The sequence below is a fragment of the Hevea brasiliensis genome, chromosome 4 (assembly GCF_030052815.1).
Source record: "Hevea brasiliensis isolate MT/VB/25A 57/8 chromosome 4, ASM3005281v1, whole genome shotgun sequence".
Classification (NCBI taxonomy): domain Eukaryota; kingdom Viridiplantae; phylum Streptophyta; class Magnoliopsida; order Malpighiales; family Euphorbiaceae; genus Hevea; species Hevea brasiliensis.
This window is the reverse complement of record NC_079496.1, coordinates 101,563,474-101,585,749: the sequence shown is the minus strand read 5'-3', so window position 1 is coordinate 101,585,749 and position 22,276 is coordinate 101,563,474. Positions and strand designations below refer to the sequence as shown.

General features: G+C 34.1%; 1 protein-coding gene across 2 annotated transcripts in view; it reads left to right on the top strand.

The window, feature by feature from the left end:
• Positions 1–237: 237 nt before the first annotated feature.
• LOC110657441 (protein TIC236, chloroplastic) overlaps positions 238–22,276 on the top strand; it is a 33,237-nt gene continuing 11,198 nt past the window's right edge. The window contains exons 1-13 of one of the 2 annotated variants that reach the window (XM_021814642.2): positions 238–460; positions 833–2,886; positions 4,265–4,463; positions 4,570–4,629; positions 6,208–6,312; positions 7,392–7,532; positions 19,287–19,349; positions 19,610–19,840; positions 20,026–20,109; positions 20,673–20,830; positions 20,957–21,476; positions 21,764–21,934; positions 22,030–22,089. In XM_021814642.2, the coding sequence (XP_021670334.2) occupies positions 950–2,886; positions 4,265–4,463; positions 4,570–4,629; positions 6,208–6,312; positions 7,392–7,532; positions 19,287–19,349; positions 19,610–19,840; positions 20,026–20,109; positions 20,673–20,830; positions 20,957–21,476; positions 21,764–21,934; positions 22,030–22,089 (3,729 nt within the window). In that variant the 5' untranslated portion in view covers positions 238–460; positions 833–949. Of the gene's footprint in view, positions 509–832; positions 2,887–4,264; positions 4,464–4,569; positions 4,630–6,207; positions 6,313–7,391; positions 7,533–19,286; positions 19,350–19,609; positions 19,841–20,025; positions 20,110–20,672; positions 20,831–20,956; positions 21,477–21,763; positions 21,935–22,029; positions 22,090–22,276 lie in introns of both variants that reach the window. The other variant, XM_058145761.1, reaches the window with a different exon arrangement.

The following is a 22,276-nucleotide window of genomic DNA, read 5'->3' as shown; positions in this document are numbered from 1 at the left end:
TAGTATCATTGATATATTTGAAAATTTTTTATTTAAAAATTGTAAATTAATTGAATCGTTGGGTTAATGGGTTATTGTCACTGGCTCATCCAGATTTGTCTGGATCAATTTCTTGTATGGTTAGATGAGTGAGTCGACCCAATTTTATGTCTGAATTATCCGGTCACTGTGTCAATTCGCGGGGTCGGTCTTTTTAATAATTGGAATTAGGTTATGATTGGCATTTTGAAAAATTGTTCGGTGGCATTTTCGCCACTGAATTTCCAACCTTTCTCCGCTGTTCTGTGCCTCACGAAACTGAAAACAAAGCTTCTCAAAGCCAAGCCAAGCGACTACCATTTCTCTTTCTCCCTCGCTCTGTACTGCGTCTGCAAATCCAAGAAAGCAAATAACAATCCCATACTTCACTTGTTTTCCCAACTCTCAAAACTGCTCAATTTTGATTTTCTTCGGACTTCAGGTTGCCTTCTTCTTCTCAACAAATTCGCATTGACAGACTTTTGAAAATGTATCGGAAGTGGAAACTTCAATGGTTTTTCTCTCTTATATGATACATAGATAGCAACTTTTCCTGATTTTATTATTGTTGTTTCTGTTTTTGGTTTCTTTATGGGATAGTATGTGTTTGGTCATTGGGAAAGGAAGTTAACAGGAAGGAACATGTTTGTTTATTTAGGGAGTGTTTCTTTTGGATATGTGTTTTCTTATTTTTTTGCAAAAAAAAAAAAAAAAATTGGGGAATTCAATCTCTTAACTTCTATTTGTTATGTATTGGTTTCAATGCATATTTGCTTTGTTTGAAAGCATTTCATTTATTTGTTTGTTTCTTCAGGTTGGAATGATTGGATACATTGTAATATTGTGAACTATTAGGGGACTAAGAACAGCTTCTTGGTCCCCATCAGATGAGTTTCAATTTTGTCAAGAAGAGGCTGTGTGAGGGATAATAATGAGCTTACAATTCCAATCCTCGTTTCTTGGGATTCCGCTTTCCAGCTCTTTAAATGGCCAAAACCATGCCAATTCCTTGTATTTGGGAAGAGGTCCATTATCAAGAAGGATATTTCGCAAATGTATGTGCGCCAAAAAGCATAATGAATGGATTACTCAAGCGATTAGGTTTTCAAATTTTTGTGGCAAGTATGTAGTGTTTGTAAGGAATGCCATTGGATCAAGAAGTGGGTTGAAGGTGGAATGTGTGAGAGAGCCTTTTGCTCAAAGCAAAGCTCTTGTGCGGTCGTTGGCTCCTTTGTGGAAAGAGGGATTACTTCTAGTCAGAGGTTCAGTTTTTGTTGCTGTTATATCTGGGGTGTGCTTGTTGGTGTGGTATGGGCAGAACAAAGCCAAGGGTTACATTGAGTCCAAGCTTTTGCCTTCCATTTGTTCAGTGCTTAGTGATTATATTCAGCGTGAGATTGATTTTGGTAAGGTTGGGATGGTTTCTCCTTTAAGCATAACTCTGGAGTCATGCTCAATCGGGCCTCATGGTGAAGAATTTTCTTGTGGTGAGGTACCTACTATGAAGCTCCGTCTTTGCCCTTTTGCAAGTTTGAGAAGGGGGAAGATTGTGATTGATGCGGTTTTATCGCATCCTAGTGTTGTGATTGTGCAAAAAAAGGATTACACTTGGTTAGGTATACCATCATCTGAAGTTTGTCTACAAAGACACTTATCCACTGAAGAAGGGATCGATTATCGTACCAAAACAAGGAGAGTTGCTAGGGAGGAATTAGCTGCTTGCTGGGAAAAAGAGAGGGATAATGATGCAAAAGAAGCTGCAGAGAGGGGTTACATTGTTCCTGAGAGGGATTCTAACTTGTCTGAAGATGATGTTTGGCAGGAGGATGCGACCCATTTGACAAATTTAACAAACTACAAGTCTTTCTCTTGCATGGATGAAAAGATGCACTGGAGGGATCATCACTGCATGGATACAGGTCTTGATTATGATATGAAGCATGCTGATTTGGAAAAATCTTTTGGTGTAAAATTTCCTGGTTCAGGTCTTAAATTCTGGTCTAGTGTGATTAAAGGAACCAAAAAACGCAAATTTAAGAGGGGTAATGGGTGTAATAACTCAGCAGCTGGTGTAAATGCTAAAAGACGAATCCTTGAACGCAGTGCATCAACAGCAATTTCGTATTTCCGTGGCCTGTCCAATGGGGAGTTTGATGAACCTTCTCAATCATCTGATGGTTATGATATTATGAATCTTGACACTCTTTTGGTGCAAATCCAAGGTGATAATAATGCAGACATATCTGTTGATGCAAGAAGTGGGGAAGAATGTTTACCTGCCGGCAACTATAATGGAGGACCTGATGAAAATTCAGGAATCCAGCCTCTCCCAAGGAAGCGGCATTTACATAGTCATATGTATGATTTCAGTCTTATACGTGATCCATTTCTTAGAACTCTAGATAGACTTATTGAAGCTGCAAAAGTTGGTGAAAATTTTCCATCTAGCACAAATGTTGTAGGAGATGCTAAAACCAATGGTGTAAATGGTGAGGATTCATCAGTTGATGTTGTAAATAGAAATATGGATGCAAATGCATCTGAGATTAATAATTATACTTCTGAAAAGCTTTATTCTGAGCCTGCAATGGACCATTCAGTTTCAAGTTCGTCCCTGAGCTTAAATTCTGGCTTATCTTCCTTTTCAAGAAATATAAGGGGATTGCTATCTTATCTTTTGGTTGGTCCCATTCAGAAACTGAAGTCAGGATTGGGCCCAAAAGTTGAAGATATTGTTGCAGGGCTTGTTGATGGTGTAGATGTAGTGCCAAGTGAAGGAATTGAGAAGATGCTTCCAGTTTCACTAGATTCTGTTCATTTCAAAGGTGGAACACTAATGCTGCTTGCGTATGGTGACAGGGAGCCTAGGTGAGCACCATTTTAAAATCATATATTATTATTGTTTTATTCTTCAACAGCATTGCATTTCCTCTGGCTAAGAGTTTGTTACATAATTGATCCATTGTAGAGACTGAAGCAGGTTTATAAATTGCAAATTTTTCTTCCTCTTACAATTCATGGAATCGAATGACTTGTTGATTCACAAGTTGAAAAGTTTTATAGCATGGCCTGGTGGAGAGTCTTTATGAGGAAAAGGAAAACCTCCATTATTTGATAATTGAATGTTGTAGTTATTTGATTCTGTAAGAGTTACTAATTGGATGGCGTAGTCATTGTCTGACTGAGATAAAATAAATATATGTATGATTGTCAAAAACTTATAAAGAGAAATTATGTGAGAAATTTTCTTTACTTGTCAAATCAAGATTCGAATTTTGAATCGAAATCTTCATTTATGAATTGAGAATTGAGAATTGAATTGAATTGAATCGAATCAAATCGAATCATAAGATTCTATAAAAATTCACAAAATTAATTAAAAATGACATGTTCTAAAAAATAGTAAAAAATATCATAATGATATATTTTGATAAATATAGAATTATCAATTAGCTAATGAGAAGGATGGTTAGCTAATGAGAAGGATGCTTTATAATAAAACAATATATTCTTATTGTTTTATGTGATTTTATGTTATAAATTATGAACTTTTGAATTGTAAATAATGATTATTACTGTGCATATGCTGAAACTCCCATTTATATTTGATCAAATAATTAATTAATAAAAAAGGATAGTGGGTTAAATTAAAATGTTAGAATATATTAATATAAAATGTCATAATTGACAACTATAACTTCAGAGAAGTAAATTAATGAAAGCAAGGAAAAAAAGAAAAAGAATGAGGAGGGAGAGGGAAAAGAAAGGCTAGTAGAAGAAAAACAGCTAAGGGAAGGTTTTATGTGCACTTTTCAAAGTTAAAATGAAGTCAAATCTTAAATTTTGAAGCTATAGAATCTAACAACCTCAAGAAAAAGAATCAACTGAAACAGTGGATTCATATCTATTCATTTGATTCACTATTGTATCATAAGATTCGATCACAATTCAGGTACATTTGTGATTCACCTCATAGATTTGAATTTCTTGGATGAGGAATCGAATCAAATCGTACGATTTGAATAGAAAATCATACAATTCTAACAACAATGTGGTAAAACAATAATTAATTTTCTACTACAAGCAAGTAATGAATTTTAGCATGCACTATTATAGTGGTAAAACTGTAGCTAATAATTAGATGAGTGATTTTGTATAAAGATGCATTTTCTGATTGAGGATGAAGTGTTTTTTAGACAATTGAGACATTAACTATTGCTTTATGATTGTACTGCACTGGATTTAGAGAGATGGCGAACGTCAATGGACATTTGAAGTTCCAAAATCACTATGGTCGTGTGTATGTCCAGTTGAGTGGCAACTGTAAGATGTGGAGATCTGATGCAATATCTGAAGATGGTGGCTGGTTATCTGCAGATGTTTTTGTTGATAGTGTTGAGCAGAATTGGCATGCTAATATAAAAATTGCCAAACTCTTTGCTCCGGTAAGGTATACATTTGATGTGATATGTTTATTTAAAATTCCTTAGACCTTCTACTAACTGCAATATGTTAACCATGTCCTTTTGTCTTCTTTTTTTTTTTTTATAGCTTTTTGAAAGGATTTTAGAAATTCCAATTGCTTGGTCCAAAGGGAGAGCCACTGGTGAGGTGCTTTTCTAACCCATGTTCAATTTTTCCCATTTCTTTTGCAGAAATATACTAGCATATACATCAATTGGGACATTACTATTCAAGTTATAGGAATTTTTTATTCTCATGTTAGAAACTACTCGTGTGATTTGCTTTCATGGATTTTTTTTTTTTTCCATTTGTTGGTCATTACTAAAAATATTGCTATTTGGGGGTGGTTTAATAATGAAGTTTGTGCCACTTCATATGTTAAAATCTGGAATGAACAGAATTAAGAGAGCTAAACACTATGTTTTCATGTTATGTAGAAAGTTATGTTTTGACTTTTCTTTAGTCAAGAGGGATTCATTTCCATATCTATTGTTAGATTATCATTCATTTTATTGTACATTGTATTTGTTGATAAAATGGGCCGGACTTTGCTCCACCCACAAGACACTTTGTGGGGGAGGATTGTTCAAGTTATATATGAAGTATTTTTGCTTAATACCTAGCCCGATGTGGGACTTAACAGTCCCCCTCAACCCTAGGACTAGACATTTGGAGAGTGAAGTTTGCAGGTTTGGACATCTGCGGGTGCCCAATATCAATACTGCAATTGGCTTTGATACCATCTTGATAAAATGTATTGAGCGGGCCTAACTCTAATCCTAAAGACACCTTATGGGGGGGAGGATTGTCTAAGTCATATATGAAGCATTTTTGTTTGCTACCTAGTTGATGTGGGATGCAAGAAACCCTCTCTCATGCCCAAGGCTAGACATTTGGAACATGAAGTTTGCAGGATTGAACATTTGTGGGTGACTCAATATTAAGACTGGAGTTGGCTCTAATACCTTGTTGATAAAATTAACCGGATCTAATTATACCCAAAAGGCACCTTGTAAGAGGAGGAGGGGGGGGGGGGGGGGGAGTCATATATAAAGTATTTTTGCTCAATACCCTATTGATGTGGGACTTAACAGTCCCTTTTAGGCCTAGGACTGGACATTTGGAGTGTGAAATATGCAGGACTGGACATCTGCGGTTGATCAACATTGAGAATGGGGTTGGCTCAGCCACGATATTGATAAAATGGACCGAGTCTAATTCCAACCCAAAAGGCACCTTATGGGAGGGAGGATTGTCCAAGTCATATATGAAGCATTTTTGCCAACTATCTAGCTGATGAGGGACCTAACATAGTATTCATAGCCAACTATAGATTTTTATCTCCATACTTCTATAGATGGAACGATTAGTTTGTCAACTTGATATAATTCATATGCTTCTTGTTCAAATTAATGACAGTCGGCTAGGTTCATGAAATTTAATTAATCATAATTGTAGAGATAGATTGTTTATGAAGGTTTCTAATTTCTATTTTGGTTTAGAGTGCAGAGAGTAATAATTATCTTCCTTTATAAGGTTTTGCATTGAGTTCCCGAGACTCTATTTTTCCATTTGAAAAGAAGAAGAATTGTGTTTCATATGTATTCTTTTTGGTTCTTCATATATTTTTTTGTTAAGAAAATTGGCCAAGAAGTACAAATTTCATTAACCATTATGATCCTAGACAATTTTTGGGTGAATTGTATATACCTTTCTTGTTTGCAGGTTCATATTTGCATGTCCAGAGGGGAGACATTTCCTAATCTTCATGGTCAGCTTGATGTGACAGGATTAGCCTTTCAGATATTTGATGCTCCATCATCATTTTCTGTATGTTCCAGTTTCATTGATTCTTAAAATATTCACTTCTCTCCGCTTCACGGAGATATTTCTGTGTACTATGTTGTCTTTTAGTTACTAATTTGGGTGAGCAGAAAATTTTTTCAGGAAAAAGGTTCATAATATGCATATATCATTTTATATGTTTGCTTTTAAGTGACGTATAGTGAGGCATACTTGATACCTGGGTGATGTGTGAATTATGTGCTGATGATGCATTGTTTAGGTGATGAATCGGTGGCTTAGAAGTTCTTCATATATTATAGGAGCATTTTGCATCACTACGTCTTCCTTAAGAATTGGGTTCTAATGGAGGTCACAAAATTGAATTATTTTTGAGTGCTGAGTTGGTAAACAAAAAGAAAAAAGAACTTTTGTTAAATGTTATAGTTTTGAATGTTTATTTTATTAAACCGTATAATCGGTCTAGTATTTGATTCTCAAAGACATTTATATTTGGTTTGTATTGAAGGAAGTGGAGGGTTCATGGAACAGGAGAAAGGAATCTAAAAACAATTCTTTTTCTTGGGGGTTAGTTCAATTCAATGAGGCAGAAATTGCTTTCAAGGAAACACCTTTCCCAAGGCTTACAATTTATTTATCTTGATTAGAAACATTTTTATGAACAATACAATGGACATAACTTGTAAATGTAACAAAAGCCACCTTTAACTGTTGGGAAATTTGAAAGGAAAAAGGGAGGCATGATACTTCAGGATTTAATGGGTAATATTTCTCCGTTGAATGGATTTTAATGCTTCTGTATTTTGGTAGCTTTGGTTCAAGGCTTTTCTGAGTTCTTTTATTTGTCATATTCAAGCTATTTATAAACAGGAAGCTACTTGCATATGTTCTATTCCATTTTAACATACCATTGACCTAATTTTATGCAACCGTATATAGTTTTTTGAAATAAACATAATTGGTTCACAGTTATTTTGATGTAATGCTTTAGGCGTATACTGAAAGTGCAAAAATCATTGCAGTTACTCTTCATTTTGTTCTTTTGGAATTGGAGACTACTTTAGTCTGGTAATCTTGCACAGAACGTGCACGTATTCATTTTGCAGGACATTTCAGCAAGTTTATGTTTTCGTGGTCAACGGATATTCTTGCACAATGCAAGTGGCTGGTTTGGCAATGTTCCTTTGGAAGCTTCTGGAGATTTTGGCATTCATCCAGAGGAAGGGGAGTTTCATCTAATGTGTCAAGTATGATCTTACATATGCTTGCCTTTATTTTTGGATGCTTCAACCATTGATTTCAGCATCAATTCATTGTATCATGTGTGATCTTTCTTGGAATTAAAAGTTGTGCATGCGTGTTTAAATTGCTGTGTTTTAGACTGCTAGTCCTACACACTTTCTCTCCCAACAGGCCCTTATTCTAATTTAAAATTGCAAAAGGGATGTTTCACCAATGGAGTAGCTGTACCTTAGTTGGATGGCGGAGTTTGTAAATTACATTTTATGTGAACACCTGATCCTTTTGATGGCTTTCAATAGCTTCACTATTGATCATTATATTTAGATTATGTGCCTCTGAGATCATTGAAGGATTGGCCGTATTTTGAGTTCTCTAAGGCAAGTTGCCAAATACCTTCAATTTGTTTTTGAAGTGTTCCTGGTCTATCCTCTAACCCTTTAGTTTTGTTAGTAATTTATAATTGTTGAAGTTAGATTCTGATTTTAAATACATGAGCTAACTAAGAAGCCGGCAAGGGAAAAAGGGTGGGAAAAGGGTACGGAGAGAAACAAGAGGGAATGTGTGTGTGTATTTTCCCTCTTTATTAAAGTCCATGCCTAGGAGAATATGGTTGATATCGTCTATATTTGATTTAAAGGTAGAGATGCTTGGTTATTGGATGTTGTCCTTGCATGTGTGAAGGAGAATTAGTGAATCACTGTCACGTACAGAAGAAGGAAGTATAAGAATAAGTGAAATGATTAATTAGTTGTGATGGTAGTTGAAACTGTTTTAGCTTTCTGTTAGAGGTTGTTGGAGAAATTGTAGCAAAAGTTAGGCAGTTGTTTTTAGAGGGAAAGTGGCAATAAATAGGGCTGTGAGATATTGTAAAGATTCATTCAAACTCTCAATGAAATATTATCTTCTTCCTTACAATTCTCTTCTCTCTCTCTCTCTCTCTCTCTCTCTCTCTCTCTCTCTATCTTCTGATTTTCTGTTCTTTTAATTTCAACTCTGAAATAACTGTTGTTAGGGTTTCTACCTAACATTTGGTATCAGAGCCTGAAAACTGGGTAGATTCATCTGCAATCTGGTTCCTTGGTGTCGCAAATCATGACTAAATCAACAGTGGTGGGTCAAGATGCTGTTAAGATGGCACAAATGGAAGAAAGGTTGGATCTGTTGCAAGGGGAATCTCGGGAGACCAGGAAGGAAATGGAAATTTTGAAGCAGGACTTCAAGAAGTTACAAGAAGGAATCAAGAAAGATGCTACAGAGAATAAAATTGCAATTGAGACTGCTGTGGGAAGATTGGAAACCCTAATGCTAGGGTTTTTTGGGGAAAAAGGGAAGGAAATCATCAACTCTGATGAAAGGAATTCTAATGGAGTGATAGGTAAGAATTCTTTAACAACTCCAAAGGAAACTCTAAATCTTCATTCTAGAGATCAGGGTAGTTCTGATTTTTTTAGGGAATCAGTGGGGTCAGAAAAGATTTTGCCTAAGATTGAGTTAGTAACTTTTGATGGGAGTGAGCCAAGGGCTTGGGTTAGGAAGTGTTTCAAGTACTTTGAAGTTTTTAGGGTTCCTAAAGATAAGATGGTGGGAATAGCAAGCTTGTATATGGTAGGAAGAGCTGACTCTTGGTTTCAAAATTGGAATAAGTCTAAAATTAGTGGATCTTGGGAAGAATTTGAGATAGCAGTATGCAATAGATTTGGAGAACAAGGTTTTGAGGATGTAGTTGAGGAGTTTATGAGACTAAGGCAAGAGTGTAGTGTTGGGGAATATCAAGATAGGTTTGAGGATCTTAGGGTAAGAATGGAGAGGTTTATGCCTGATTTAGGGGAAGCTTATTTTTTGTCTGGATTCATTGGAGGATTGAGGGATGAAATTAGGCCAATGGTGAGAATGGTTAGGCCTACAACCCTAGCTCATGCTTTTGAAGCAGCTAGACTACAAGAGCAGTGGATGCTATGTAATAGTAAAGCCTTTTCTCTACCAAGATCTGGGTATAATAGTGCTTATAAGCCTAATTTTGTATCTTCTTCAAACCAATCCTATAAAATTTCTCAACCACTTTCTTATCCACCAAAACCTCCAAATGATAACATCCACAGCCAAAAACCTTCTACAACCATTGCTAAGTCCTCTTTTGCTACCAGTAGTAATTCACTACCTCAACCCTTGTTTAAACCAGGTTTGCTTCCAACTCCAGCAGCAAGTAGACAGTCCAAACCCTGTTACAGATGTGGGGAAAAGTTCTTCCCTGGTCACCAGTGTAAATCTAAGACTGCTATGGCCATTCAGTTGGAGGAACAAGGAGTGGAAAAATTGGAGGAAGAGTATCAAGAAATGGTAGAAGGTGAGGAAATTGGGGAAGGACAACCAGAAATGACTCTATCAGTTCATGCTATGGAAGGCAGTCAAGGTGTAGACACAATTAAGGTGGTGGGGAGACATAAGGATAGACAATTAATTATATTGGTGGATAGTGGGAGCACTAACAGTTTCTTGGATGCAAAAGTGGCCAAAGATTTAAAACTTCCAGTGGTGCAAGCACCTGTGTCAATGGTTATTGTAGCTGATGGAAGGAAATTACTAAGTTCTACAATGTGTCCTTCATTTCAATGGCACACTCAGAACCAATGTTTCTCTTTTCCTATGAGACTTTTGGAGTTGGGTGGATTTGATGTTATATTGGGAGTAGATTGGATGAGAAGTGTGAGTCCAATTTTATTTGATTTCAAGGGATTGCAAATCTCATTTCAAAAGGGGGATACTTTAGTTACTTTGCAAGGGATTAAAGAGGGGATGGAACCTGGTAGCCTTCAAGAATGTAATTCCTTGCAGTGATTGTTGCATAGGAAGGAAATGATTTCAGTCTCCATTATTCTGTGTTAATTTGATAGAGCAGTCGTTGGAATTCATTTTGTTCTTGCTACTACTCTGTTTGCACTAACAGAGGTAATATTCACCACGATATTGAAAGTTATTCATAAATACCCTCAAGTTTTTGCTGAACCTACTTCCTTACCCCCTTTTAGAAGTCATAACCACAATATTCCATTACAACCTGATACTAAACCTATAAATGTGAGACCTTATAGGTATCCCCATTATCAGAAAAATGAGATTGAAAAGTTGGTGACTGAAATGTTGAATTCCAAAGTTATTCAGCCTAGCACTAGTCCATTTTCTTCCCCTGTTTTATTGGTTAAGAAGAAGGATGGCACTTGGAGATTTTGCGTTGATTACAGAAAGTTGAATGACTACACCATTAAGAATAAATTTCCTATTCCTATCATAGATGATCTATTGGATGAATTACATGGAGCAAAAATGTTTTCTAAGATGGATTTAAGGGCTGGATATCACCAAATTCGAATGGATCCTCCTGATATTCCCAAGACTGCATTTAAAACCCACCATGGACATTTTGAATTCACAGTCATGCCTTTTGGGTTGACCAATGCCCCTGCCACCTTTCAAGCCCTCATGAACCAAATTTTCCAACCATTTTTAAGGAAGTTTGTTCTGGTTTTTTTTGATGACATACTCATTTACAGCCCTGATTTAGAATCCCATTTACAGCATTTAGAATCTGTTTTTAAGGTGTTGGAAGAGCAGCAGCTTTTGCTAAAATGTCTAAGTGCTCTTTTGGTCGAGTCTGTTGATTATTTAGGGCATATTATTTCGTAAAAGGAGTATCTACAGATCCGGACAAAATTGAGGCTATGGTAGCTTGGCCTTATCCAACTTCACAAGGAATTGAGGAGTTTCTTGGGATTGACAGGTATTACAGAAGTTTGTTAGAAATTATGGGGTGATTAGTAAGCCTCTTACAGATTTATTAAAGAGGACAACTTCCAATGGTGAAGTTACTAGACAAGCATTTGACTCGTTAAAAGTAGCTATGTCTTCTGCTCTGCTCGCATTACCAAATTTTACTCACCATTTATCATTGAACCGATGCTAGCAGCTATGGTATGGGAGCTGTATTACGACAAAATGGACACCCTATTGCCTATATTTCTAAGGCTTTTGGGGTTAGGAATCAAAGCCTTTCAGATACGACAAAGAGTTCTTGGCAATCACTTTTGCTATCACTAAATGGAGGCATTACCTTGAGCAAGGTCCCTTCTTCATTAAAACTGATCATGAAAGTATCAAGCACCTTTTAGAGCAAAGACTTCACACTAACCTACAACAGAAGGTATTTCTAAACTCTTGGGTTTAGATTATAAAATTTTGTATAAAGAGGGATAGAGAATAGAGTGGTGATGCTTTATCTAGAAGGCCACATTCTGCGTGACTCAATTATCATTGCTCATTCCAAATCATTCCTACTTGGATGGCTAATGTCCTTAATAGCTATGTTAATGATTCTAAGGCTGCGGATTTAATTACTCAACTTTCTTTGGATAGCAAGGCTCATTTGAAGTTTCATTTGAAGCAAGGGTTGTTGTATTACAACAATAGATTGTATGTGGGTTGTCATGGTAATTTGAGGAAGCAATTAATAGCATTGTATCATGTGATGCTATGGGAGGGCACTCGGCATTCACAATTCTTATAGTAGGCTGCGAGACATTTTTATTGGCTGGCATGTATCGAAGTCTTGCAATGGGTGCAACAATGTGCGAATGTGCTAAATGTAAGGGAATGACTTAGCTACCCACAGGTTATTACGACCTTTACCAATACCTTCTCAAGCATGGCGGCACATCACTATGGATTTTATTGAGCGACTTCCTAAGTGCGGAGGTAAGGATCTTGTCCTAGTGGTGGTTGATAGGTATACAAAATATGGCCATTTCATTGGATTGGCTCATCCCTTTACTGCATCTTCTGTAGCAAGGGTCTTTATAGAACACATTTATAAGCTTCATGGTGCCCCTGTCACAATTGTTTCAGATCGAGATAAAGTATTTACAAGTGTCTTTTGGAAAGACTTTTTCAAGCGGTGGGCACTACTCTTTCTTATAGTAGTGCTTACCACCCTCAAAGTGATGGCCAAGCAGAGCGTTTGAATCGGTGTTTGAAACCTATTTGAGATGCATGACTCATCAGCATCCCAAAGCCTGGTTTGATGGTTGTCACTTGCAGTGGTGGTACAATTCCTCATACCATTCTGCTATAAAAATGACTCCATTTGAAGCCTTATATGGCTATTACCCTCCATCATTACCGCTATTCCTTCTTTTGCATCACGATTCAGTTGACCAATTTTTTCAGAGAGGCAGCGGTTGAATGATGTTCTCAAGAGTAATTTGGAACAAGCTAGAACAGGATGAAATGACAAGGCGATAAGGGTAGAGTTGAGAAAGAATTTGAGGTAGGGGATATGGTATATCTAAAGCTTCAACCTTATAGACAAACATCATTTGCCTTAAGAAGGAATTTAAAGCTATTGCTAGGTATTATGGACCATTTCAAATTCTGCAGAAGGTTGGCAACGTAGCATACAAGTTACAGCTTCCTCCTATTGCTGCTATTCACCCTGTCTTTCATGTCTCGCTTCTCAAGAGAAAACTTGGAGACAATGTTGTGCCACAATTACAGTTACCCGAAATGTTGGAGAATGAAATAATAGTGGCCCCTGAGAAAATCTTGCAAACTAGAACCATTACAAGGAATGGTCAGGCTGTAATTCAAGGACTGGTCAAATGGTTTAATCTTCCATTAGAAGATGCTACTTGGGAGGATCAGTCATTCATCCAGGCCCAATTTCCCACTTTCATACATTCTTGGGGACAAGAATGTTCTCGAGATGGGGGTATTGTCACGTACAGAAGAAGGAAGTATAAGAATAAGTGAAATGATTAATTAGTTGTGATGGTAGTTGAAACTGTTTTAGCTTTCTGTTAGAGGTTGTTGGAGAAATTGTAGCAAAAGTTAGGCAGTTGTTTTTGGAGGGAAAGTGGCAATAAATAGGGCTGTGAGATATTGTAAAGATTCATTCAAACTCTCAATGAAATATTATCTTCTTCCTTACAATTCTCTTCTCTCTCTCTCTCTCTCTCTCTCTCTCTCTCTCTCTATCTTCTGATTTTCTGTTCTTTTAATTTCAACTCTGAAATAACTGTTGTTAGGGTTTCTACCTAACAATCACTTGCTCCTCCATGGAGAGCAGGTTAGAATTCTTTGCTGTGTTTAGTTTGGGCTACATTTGTTATGCTTTGGCAAAGAATTTTGAGATGGAGCTTAATGTATGGAACAATTCTCATTGTAGAGCAAGGTTGAGAATTCTTTGGGGATGTAAATGCCCTTGACCATCTTGTGGGTACCATGGTGAGACATGTACTATACTCTTGGATGAATTGAGATTTTAGTTTTGTTTATTTCACTCTATAGGTAGTGTCCCCCTAGTAGTTCTTAAATTTTTAGCGAGGTTGAGAATGCTTTGGGGATGTAAATGCCCTTGACCATCTTGTGGATACCATGGTGAGACATGTACTATAATCTTGGATGAATTGAGATTTTAGTTTTGTTTATTTCACTCTATAGGTTGTGTCCGCCTAGTAGTTCTTAAATTTTTATAGACCTGGTATACATGGATTACATTGAGAATATTAAATTTTTTCCATTATGTACAAGCAAAGTTGTCCTTGTGTCATAGCGGGTTTATAAATCATTATGTCTCTTTTTTTTTTTTCTATTTTTTCTCTGTATTTTACAGTAATTTGCAACAAGGCTATTATTCTCTTTTCATAATAAAGCAGAAAGCAAAAAGAGAACACTATTATTTCTAAAATCATTGTTCCTGTAAAAAGTGATTTTGGATATGATTTTATTTTGTGTATGTGTGTGTGTGTGTGTATATATATATATAATGTTACAATATAAATAAAGTAATTTAAGGTTGTGTTTGGATTCATAGATTTAAAGCTAAGGATTTGGATTTAGGTTTGGATCAAATAACTTATTTGGGAGGTTTAAAAAATATGGATTTGAATTTTGATCAAATCCAAGGTAAATATAAAGATTTTAAAAAAGTAAGAATTTAAAATAACAATCTTACCTATGTTATTTGAAATTCAAAGTCAACCTAAGGAACATTTTTTGTTGGATACTCACCTCCATTTTAAATTCAAAATTTGAAATTCTTTTTGTTATCCAAACAAAGTTTTTTTTTTCTGAATTTTAAATTTTAAATGAGTAAATTACTATTTAGTCCCTGTATCTTAACGAAACTAACTACTTGGTTCCTGTATTTTAAAAAATACACTACTTAATCTCTGTATTTTGTTTCCGTTAAACTATTTAGTTCCTTCGTCAATTTTTCCGTTAGTCAATAGTCCCACTATTTCAGTGAAACTAATTAGTTAGTTCTTATATTTTAGAAAAACACATTAGTTAGTTTCTGTAATTTGCCATTAATTATTTAGTCATATAATTATTTTTTATACCTAAACTACCCTAATCCTCTCCCTCTTATTTCTCTCATTCCATGTTTATTCTCCTCTATGCCCGCTCTCTTCTCCTTTTCATTCTCTCTTTGTTTCATCTATTGATAAAAGGTACAAGCTGTCTATATAAAAAAGTTAATCAGTTTCCTTAAATTTATAAGTAATAAATGAAATTTTTTTCTCAACAGAGAAAACACAAAAATGATGTCCAAGAAATTGAAAATTTAAGAAAAAAAAATGTAAATTCAGATTTAGTCTCTACATAATAAAATTTTTATTTTTATCCAATAATTTATTTTTTAAAATATTATAGTTTTTAAAATACATGGACCAACTAATTGGTTTTACTAAAATAGAAAGACTAAATAGTAGTATTTTTCAAAATATAGAGATCAACTAATTAATTTCTTTAAAATAGATGGACTAAATAGTAGTTTGAATAGTGTGAATAACGAAAAGTTTGACGGACACTAAATAGTTTGACGGAAGCAAAATACAAGGACTAAATAGTGTATTTTTCAAAATATAGGAATCAAGTAGTTAGTTTAGTTAAAGTACAGGAATTAAATAAAAATTTTCCCATTCTAAATTTCAAATCCAATATTTGAAATCCTAATACATAAATCCAGCAACATAAAGTTATTTTAATAAAAAATCATTAGTATAAGTCCAATAATTAAATAGTTAAATAAATTAAATAAATAATTAAATGTATATGAAAGAAAAATAAAATAATTATATAAGTCATACTTAAATTTAATGATTGAAAAATAAAATAAATTGAAATTAAAAAGATTTTAAAAAATTAAAGAAAAAAGTACGTAAGCAAAAGAGTGTTTGGATGCGTAATGGAGTTATGGAGCCTTATGGAGGGGATGAAGCATCGGATGGACTGGTATTCTTGTGACCAAAGAATAAAAATCTCAAAAGAACAATTAAAAAAAGTAGAAAAAAAGGAAAAAAAAGTATTGTTTCTTTGAGCAATGAATGCGGATATCATTTTAGTATATTGTAAAAAAAAGTAAATAATCTTTAAAAAAAAATGAAGTAAAAAATTAAAAAAAAAAAAAAAGAAAAAGCATTGTTCATAGGATAGTGCCAATCCTAAAATTGAAGCATTTGGAGTTTGAATTCTATACAAAGTTTCCAAGTACTTTTTACTCAATTAAGAAAATAGGAAAAAAACTAATATATCACTTATCAATTGATAAATCTTATTATTGCATAATCTATTAAATTGGATCAGCTGATGGATGGATTGGTGGTACTATTTTGTAAAAAGTGTAAACAATTTAAAAAAGGTAAGCAATTTAAAAAAGGATAAACTACAATTTAGTCCCTAAGATTTGGTTAAACCTATAACTTAATTCCTGCAGTTTTAAAACTAAGCAATTTAGTTCTTAACATTTTAACAATCGTACTAATTAGCCATTGTTATTAAATTCCCAGTTAAGTTGCCATTAATTTTAGTAAAAATAATCAAAATGCCATTAACTCTATTTTCAATATGAAAGCAATTTAGTCATTGAGGTTTTATTTTATTAACAATTTAATCCCTGAGGCTTAGTTAAATCTATAACTTAGTGGTTGTAGTTTTAAAATCAAACAATTTAGTCTTCGACATTTTAATAAACATATAAGTTAGTCTCCGCTATTAGAATTACCGTTAATTCCCTGTTAAATTTAGTAAAAAAGACTAAAGCACTCTTAATTCTATTTTCAATCTCAAAACAATTTAGTCCATGAGGTTTTATTTTATTAACAATTTATGTCCAGATTCATATTTTATGTTTCTTTATATATATAATTAATGATATGAAAATATTTATCGATTATTTATATATTATTAAAATAATAATGAAATAAATAGAATTTTACAAAATTGTAATGACTTATTCGTAAATAGTTATAATATCTAAGGATCAATTTGTAAAATATATGGATAATTTTGTAATTAATCAAAATTTTTAAGGACCTTAAAGTAATTAATCCTTATTTTTAATAATTACAATTTAAATTTAAAATTTTTAATTTAATGGGATTCACATGTTAAAAGTATGGGGACTAAATCTTTATTAAAACAAAATCTCTAGGACTAAATTGTTTTCGGCTTGAAAATAGAGGTAGGGCATTTTGATCTTTTTTGCTAAATTTAATGAGGAATTAACGGTGATTCTAATGGCAGGGACTAACTTGTAGGTTTATTAAAATGTCAATGATTAAATTACTTGGTTTTAAACCTATAGGGATTAAGTTGTAGGTTTAATCAAAGCTCATGGACTAAATTGTAGTTCACCAAGTAAAAGAAATAATGGAATAGTGCCAATCTTAAAATTGAAGCTTTTGGAGTTGAATTCTATAAGTGTTTTAAATGCTTTTGATTCATTAAAGAAAAAAAAAGGGTCATATATCACTAATTAGTTGATAGATTTTATTATGTCTTAATATCTCAAATTGAATTTGTTAATAGTGGTTAGAATTTTTTATAAAAAGTAAATAATTAAAAAAAAGGCTTATAGAAAAAAAGTAAAAAAAGAAAAGAAAAACCCTAAAACCATTGTTCCTATGAATAGTATTTTGGGATATTTTTAGTGTATATCATGGTTAACGTAATGGTTGTTATTTAAAAGTTTTTTAGCCTTTCATTACTGTTACACCCGTTATTTAAAGGCAACAGAAAAAATGCATCTATAACAGCCATAATGGCCTTTACGCAATGGTAACGGCTATTATTTACCGTTAAGTGATGGTAACGGTCCGTTACCTCATTGTTTTTTGGTCCAAATGGGGGCAGTGGCTCTTCCTCATGTTTTGTTTCTGGTTTGGGAGTTTTAAGTTGCTATGTCTCACTTTGTCTCTCAACTTTCCATATAAAGTTTTCTATATTTCTACAAATCTTTCACTTCTTGTCTCTTGATCTAAGATCAAAAACTATCTTTCTAGTTCTATCCATCCTTATCTGGCAAAAGATGAGTCATTTATTTATTTTTTGGTTTTTTTTGCTTATCTGTTGAAGAAAATTATGTTTGTTGTTAGACTTATTTTTTATTAAATTTATAGCATGAAGCATTAGTTTGCCTGATCTATATATATATATTTTTTTTTCTAAATTTGAACTATTTTCAAAATCAATTTTTTTGAAATACATAAGCAATTAGAAAAGATCATCAAAGAAACTTTTAGGCTCCATTAATGTTTGTTAAGTATAATATTAGTTCTTTACTATCTACATGTAGTTATTTTAGTTTGAAATTAATTAATGCTAATAATATCTAAGAATAATAGATTTAATGTCTTTATTTGATATATTTTTACTTATTACTTAGTTGTATATCTTAGTTTTGCTTATAGTTTTAAATATCTATTCATTTTGTGAACTTTGCAAAATTTTCAAAAATTTGCGTAGTGTTTCTGTTACCTGCGACTGTGATCGTGAATGCTGCCATGACTGCGAAATCCATGGTGTATATATATAACACAATGTGCTGTTACATAACAGATTTTTAGGGTACTGACATGATATTTCCTGTTTCTGTACACAAAATATGAATCTCTTATCGGATGATAGTGCCAATGTGGACCAATAGGCTTTGTTTAATGGGTTTTTTCTTTATTTAAGGCCTTAGCTTCTAATGGACTTGCTTTTAAACTTCTATTTGGTTTGTTGCTATCAGCCCTTTTATAAAAGGAGGGCTTCTAGCCATTTATATAAGGACATGATTTTTGTATCAAATAATTTTTTTTTAATTTGTAATTCATGCTAGATAAACAACTTTAATATTTGTAATGCTGAAAATTATTAATTTGTAAATGTAAGATTTATGTGTCTACTAGTTTATTAGGTTGATTATGAATTGAAAAGCATAATTTCTTCTCAACCAATAGTTATTTTAGATGTTGAGAGTAGCGATATGTTATATATTCAATAAAATATTTGTTTAACTTTGAATTTAAGTTAATTTTTTTCTCTTTTCAAAACTCAAGATTGAGCTAGCCGATGCTGTTATATTTTTTCCTGATATGGCCTGTTGCCAGGACAATTTGTCCAATTCTGATACTTGTGACTGATGCTGTTATTTAGAACCCTATTTGCACCACCTTTAGTGTCTTGCATGAATTTATTTGTTACCAGGAAAACATATACTGTGGAAGGTGAATATCCTTCATTCTTATTTATTTGTAAATTCATTGTGGTAATTTGAAGTTCCACTTTGTGCTTGACACTTCTGACTTCTTTTAGGCATTCAATAGTCATGTTGATCGTAAACTAGCCAATGGCAGTGGTTTGTTAGTTGTTTCTTTTCTAGCATCTTGTTCTGATTTATTCTGTATTCCAACTAATTGTTTGTGCATTCTTAATTTATTTAGGTTCCTAATGTTGAAGTAAATGCCCTGATGAAAACATTTAAGATGAGACCTTTATTATTCCCGGTAAGTGTATCAGGAGATCATTAACATTTTTTTTTCCCTGTTGAAATGTGTAGTTTAAAGTTCCATAATTTTATTTGCCAGTTGACAAGCGTTCTATTATGAATTTCTTCATCTGAGAAAATTGTTGGGAAGGCAATACCTGTCTTATCTCTTTAATCAACAAATTAATTGGTTAGTTATATTTTATGGAATCAAGTGAAAGGGAGTTCAATCTGGCTACTTTGAATTTAGCTTTCACCTTGTTTCTATATTGGCTGCAGTTAGCAGGTTCTGTAACTGCTGTATTTAACTGTCAAGGCCCCCTTGATGCCCCTGTATTTGTGGGAAGTGGGATGGTTTCCAGGAAGATATCTCATTCAGTTTCAGAAGTCCCTGTGTCCTCTGCGTATGAGGCAGTGTTGAGAAGCAAAGAGGCTGGTGCTGTAGCAGCATTTGACCGTGTTCCATTTTCATATCTGTCAGCTAATTTCACATTTAACACTGACAATTGTGTAAGTTGTTTTGGGTAGTTGATCATGCAAGTTTCTAGACGGATTGTTAACCTTTAGTCCAATTTTGGAACTGTTGTGCACGTATACTCTTTTTTTTTTTTTTTTGGCCTTTATTTAGCACTGTTGTTAAACTTTGTAAAGTTCACTTCACATCATTGGCTGCTGACGGAAAGTTCACTTCATAGGTTGCTGATTTGTATGGAATCAGAGCTAGCCTTGTGGATGGTGGTGAAATTCGGGGGGCAGGGAATGCATGGATTTGCCCTGAGGTGAACTTCTTTTGCTATGGACGTGCACATGCATATGCATATGTGAATTTTTTTTAGGAAATTGGATACTGTGTCTTCTTGGTTTTTGAGCTAGGTTAGCATTCTAGGTTTTTACTATTTTGTTTTGTCCTTAATAATTTAAATCCGACTGCTATGGAAGAATGCATGATTATGGTTGGATCATGATATGGGCCCGTTCTCCAAATGATATATTTTAGTATTTTATAGCTTGGATTTGGATTGTTTTATTTAATTGCTGTCAGCAAGCTGTACTTGGTCTTTCATGATCCTTTCATGCTATGAGTTTTATGGCTTTTTTGGTGCTTATGATTTGCAGTCAACTTTTTCTCTATAAGCGATTTACAGTTAACTTGTAATAAGTTTATACCAAGTAGACAGACATCTGTGCTGATTTTCTTTGCTTCCATCATGTTGACTGACCAGCTGATTAAAATAGAAATTGGATAAGTTATGTTCTTAATATTTATATGATGAGACTGGGTATTTTCTTTATAAAATTACTTTATTTCTCTATTCTAATACAGAATACTTTGTTGTAACAGGGTGAGGTGGATGATTCAGCAATGGATGTAAATTTCTCTGGCAATTTTTCCTTTGATAAGATCATGCATCGATATATTCCAGGTTATCTTCAGCTGATGCCACTAAAATTAGGAGACCTAACGGGAGAAACAAAACTTTCTGGATCCCTTTTGAGACCGTAAGCCTCATGCCTTTTCTTCTAAGCTATCATTATCACATTTTTTTTCCATTTCTTTTTCCCCGTCTTGCATTTGCATGTTCAACATACTTTGCTTTAATTGATTTATATTCTTTTTGGATATAGGAGGTTTGACATCAAGTGGGTTGCACCAAAAGCTGAAGGATCATTTAGTGATGCTCGAGGAGATATCATGATCTCACATGATTATATTACTGTGAACTCTTCATCTGTTGCTTTCGAGTTATACACAAAAGTTCAGACAACTTATCCTGATGAATACTGGCTAGACAGAAAAGAGTTTGATGCAAAAAATGGAATTCCATTTACTATTGAAGGAGTTGAGTTGGACCTACGCATGCGTGGTTTTGAGTTTTTCAGCTTGGTCTCTTATCCTTTTGATTCTCCACGACCTACACATTTGAAAGCAACTGGAAAAGTCAAATTTCAGGGAAAGGTTCTGAAGCCTTCAAGTATTGTTAATGATAAGGATCTTCTTTCTGACAAGAATGTGTCCCATGGGCAAATAGGGGTGAACAAAGAAAGTCTTGTCGGTGAGGTTTCAGTGTCAGGTCTTAGACTAAATCAGCTGATGCTGGCGCCTCAGTTGGTTGGGCAGTTGGGCATTTCACGTAACCGTATCAAGGCAATGGCTTAAATCTTTTCATCACTTATATATGTATACATTCACTTCTCTTTTGCCAAATATGTGATAATATATTGCTTTCCACAAGGAAATTGGAAAACATGAATTGCTCTGCTAATTTGGCTATGGTAGACCGCTGTTGCATTATGGTAATAGGAGCTGCAATCATTGAGTTCAACAAAATATGAAGGCATAATTTATAGATGTACTCTTAGAATACACTTATTGCCTTTTTTGGTTCCATATGGCAATTTATTCTAAAATCTGAGCTCTTGATGATAGTGCAGTTGGATGCCATGGGAAGGCCAGATGAAAGTCTTGCAGTTGAGGTTGTGGTGCCCTTACAATCTAGTTCTGAAGAAAACTCACAAAATGAAAAATTGTTGTCTTTTTCTCTTCAGAAGGGGCAACTAAGAGTTAATGTGTCTTTCAGACCTCTACATTCTGCTACCTTGGAGGTATCTATGCCTTGTGTTAAAAAATGCAGGATTTTTTTTTTTTTTTTGAGAATGTGGGTAATTGACTTTCGTGCCTGTGTATGACCTGGTTGTAGGTACGTCATCTGCCACTGGATGAATTGGAGTTGGCTTCACTTCGGGGCACAATACAAAGGGTAAGCCTAAGGCCATTGTTGAATTATGTCTTTCTGTGTTTTGTCCTGGTTAATGCTATTCAATTTTCATTGGAATTGTGTTTTTCTTCAGATGGTTCCCATAGGTAATAATATTTACTATTTGCAAATAAATTGTTTTCATTCTTTTCTCACATAGAGAAGATGAAAAAGGACTGTGTGTGTGTGC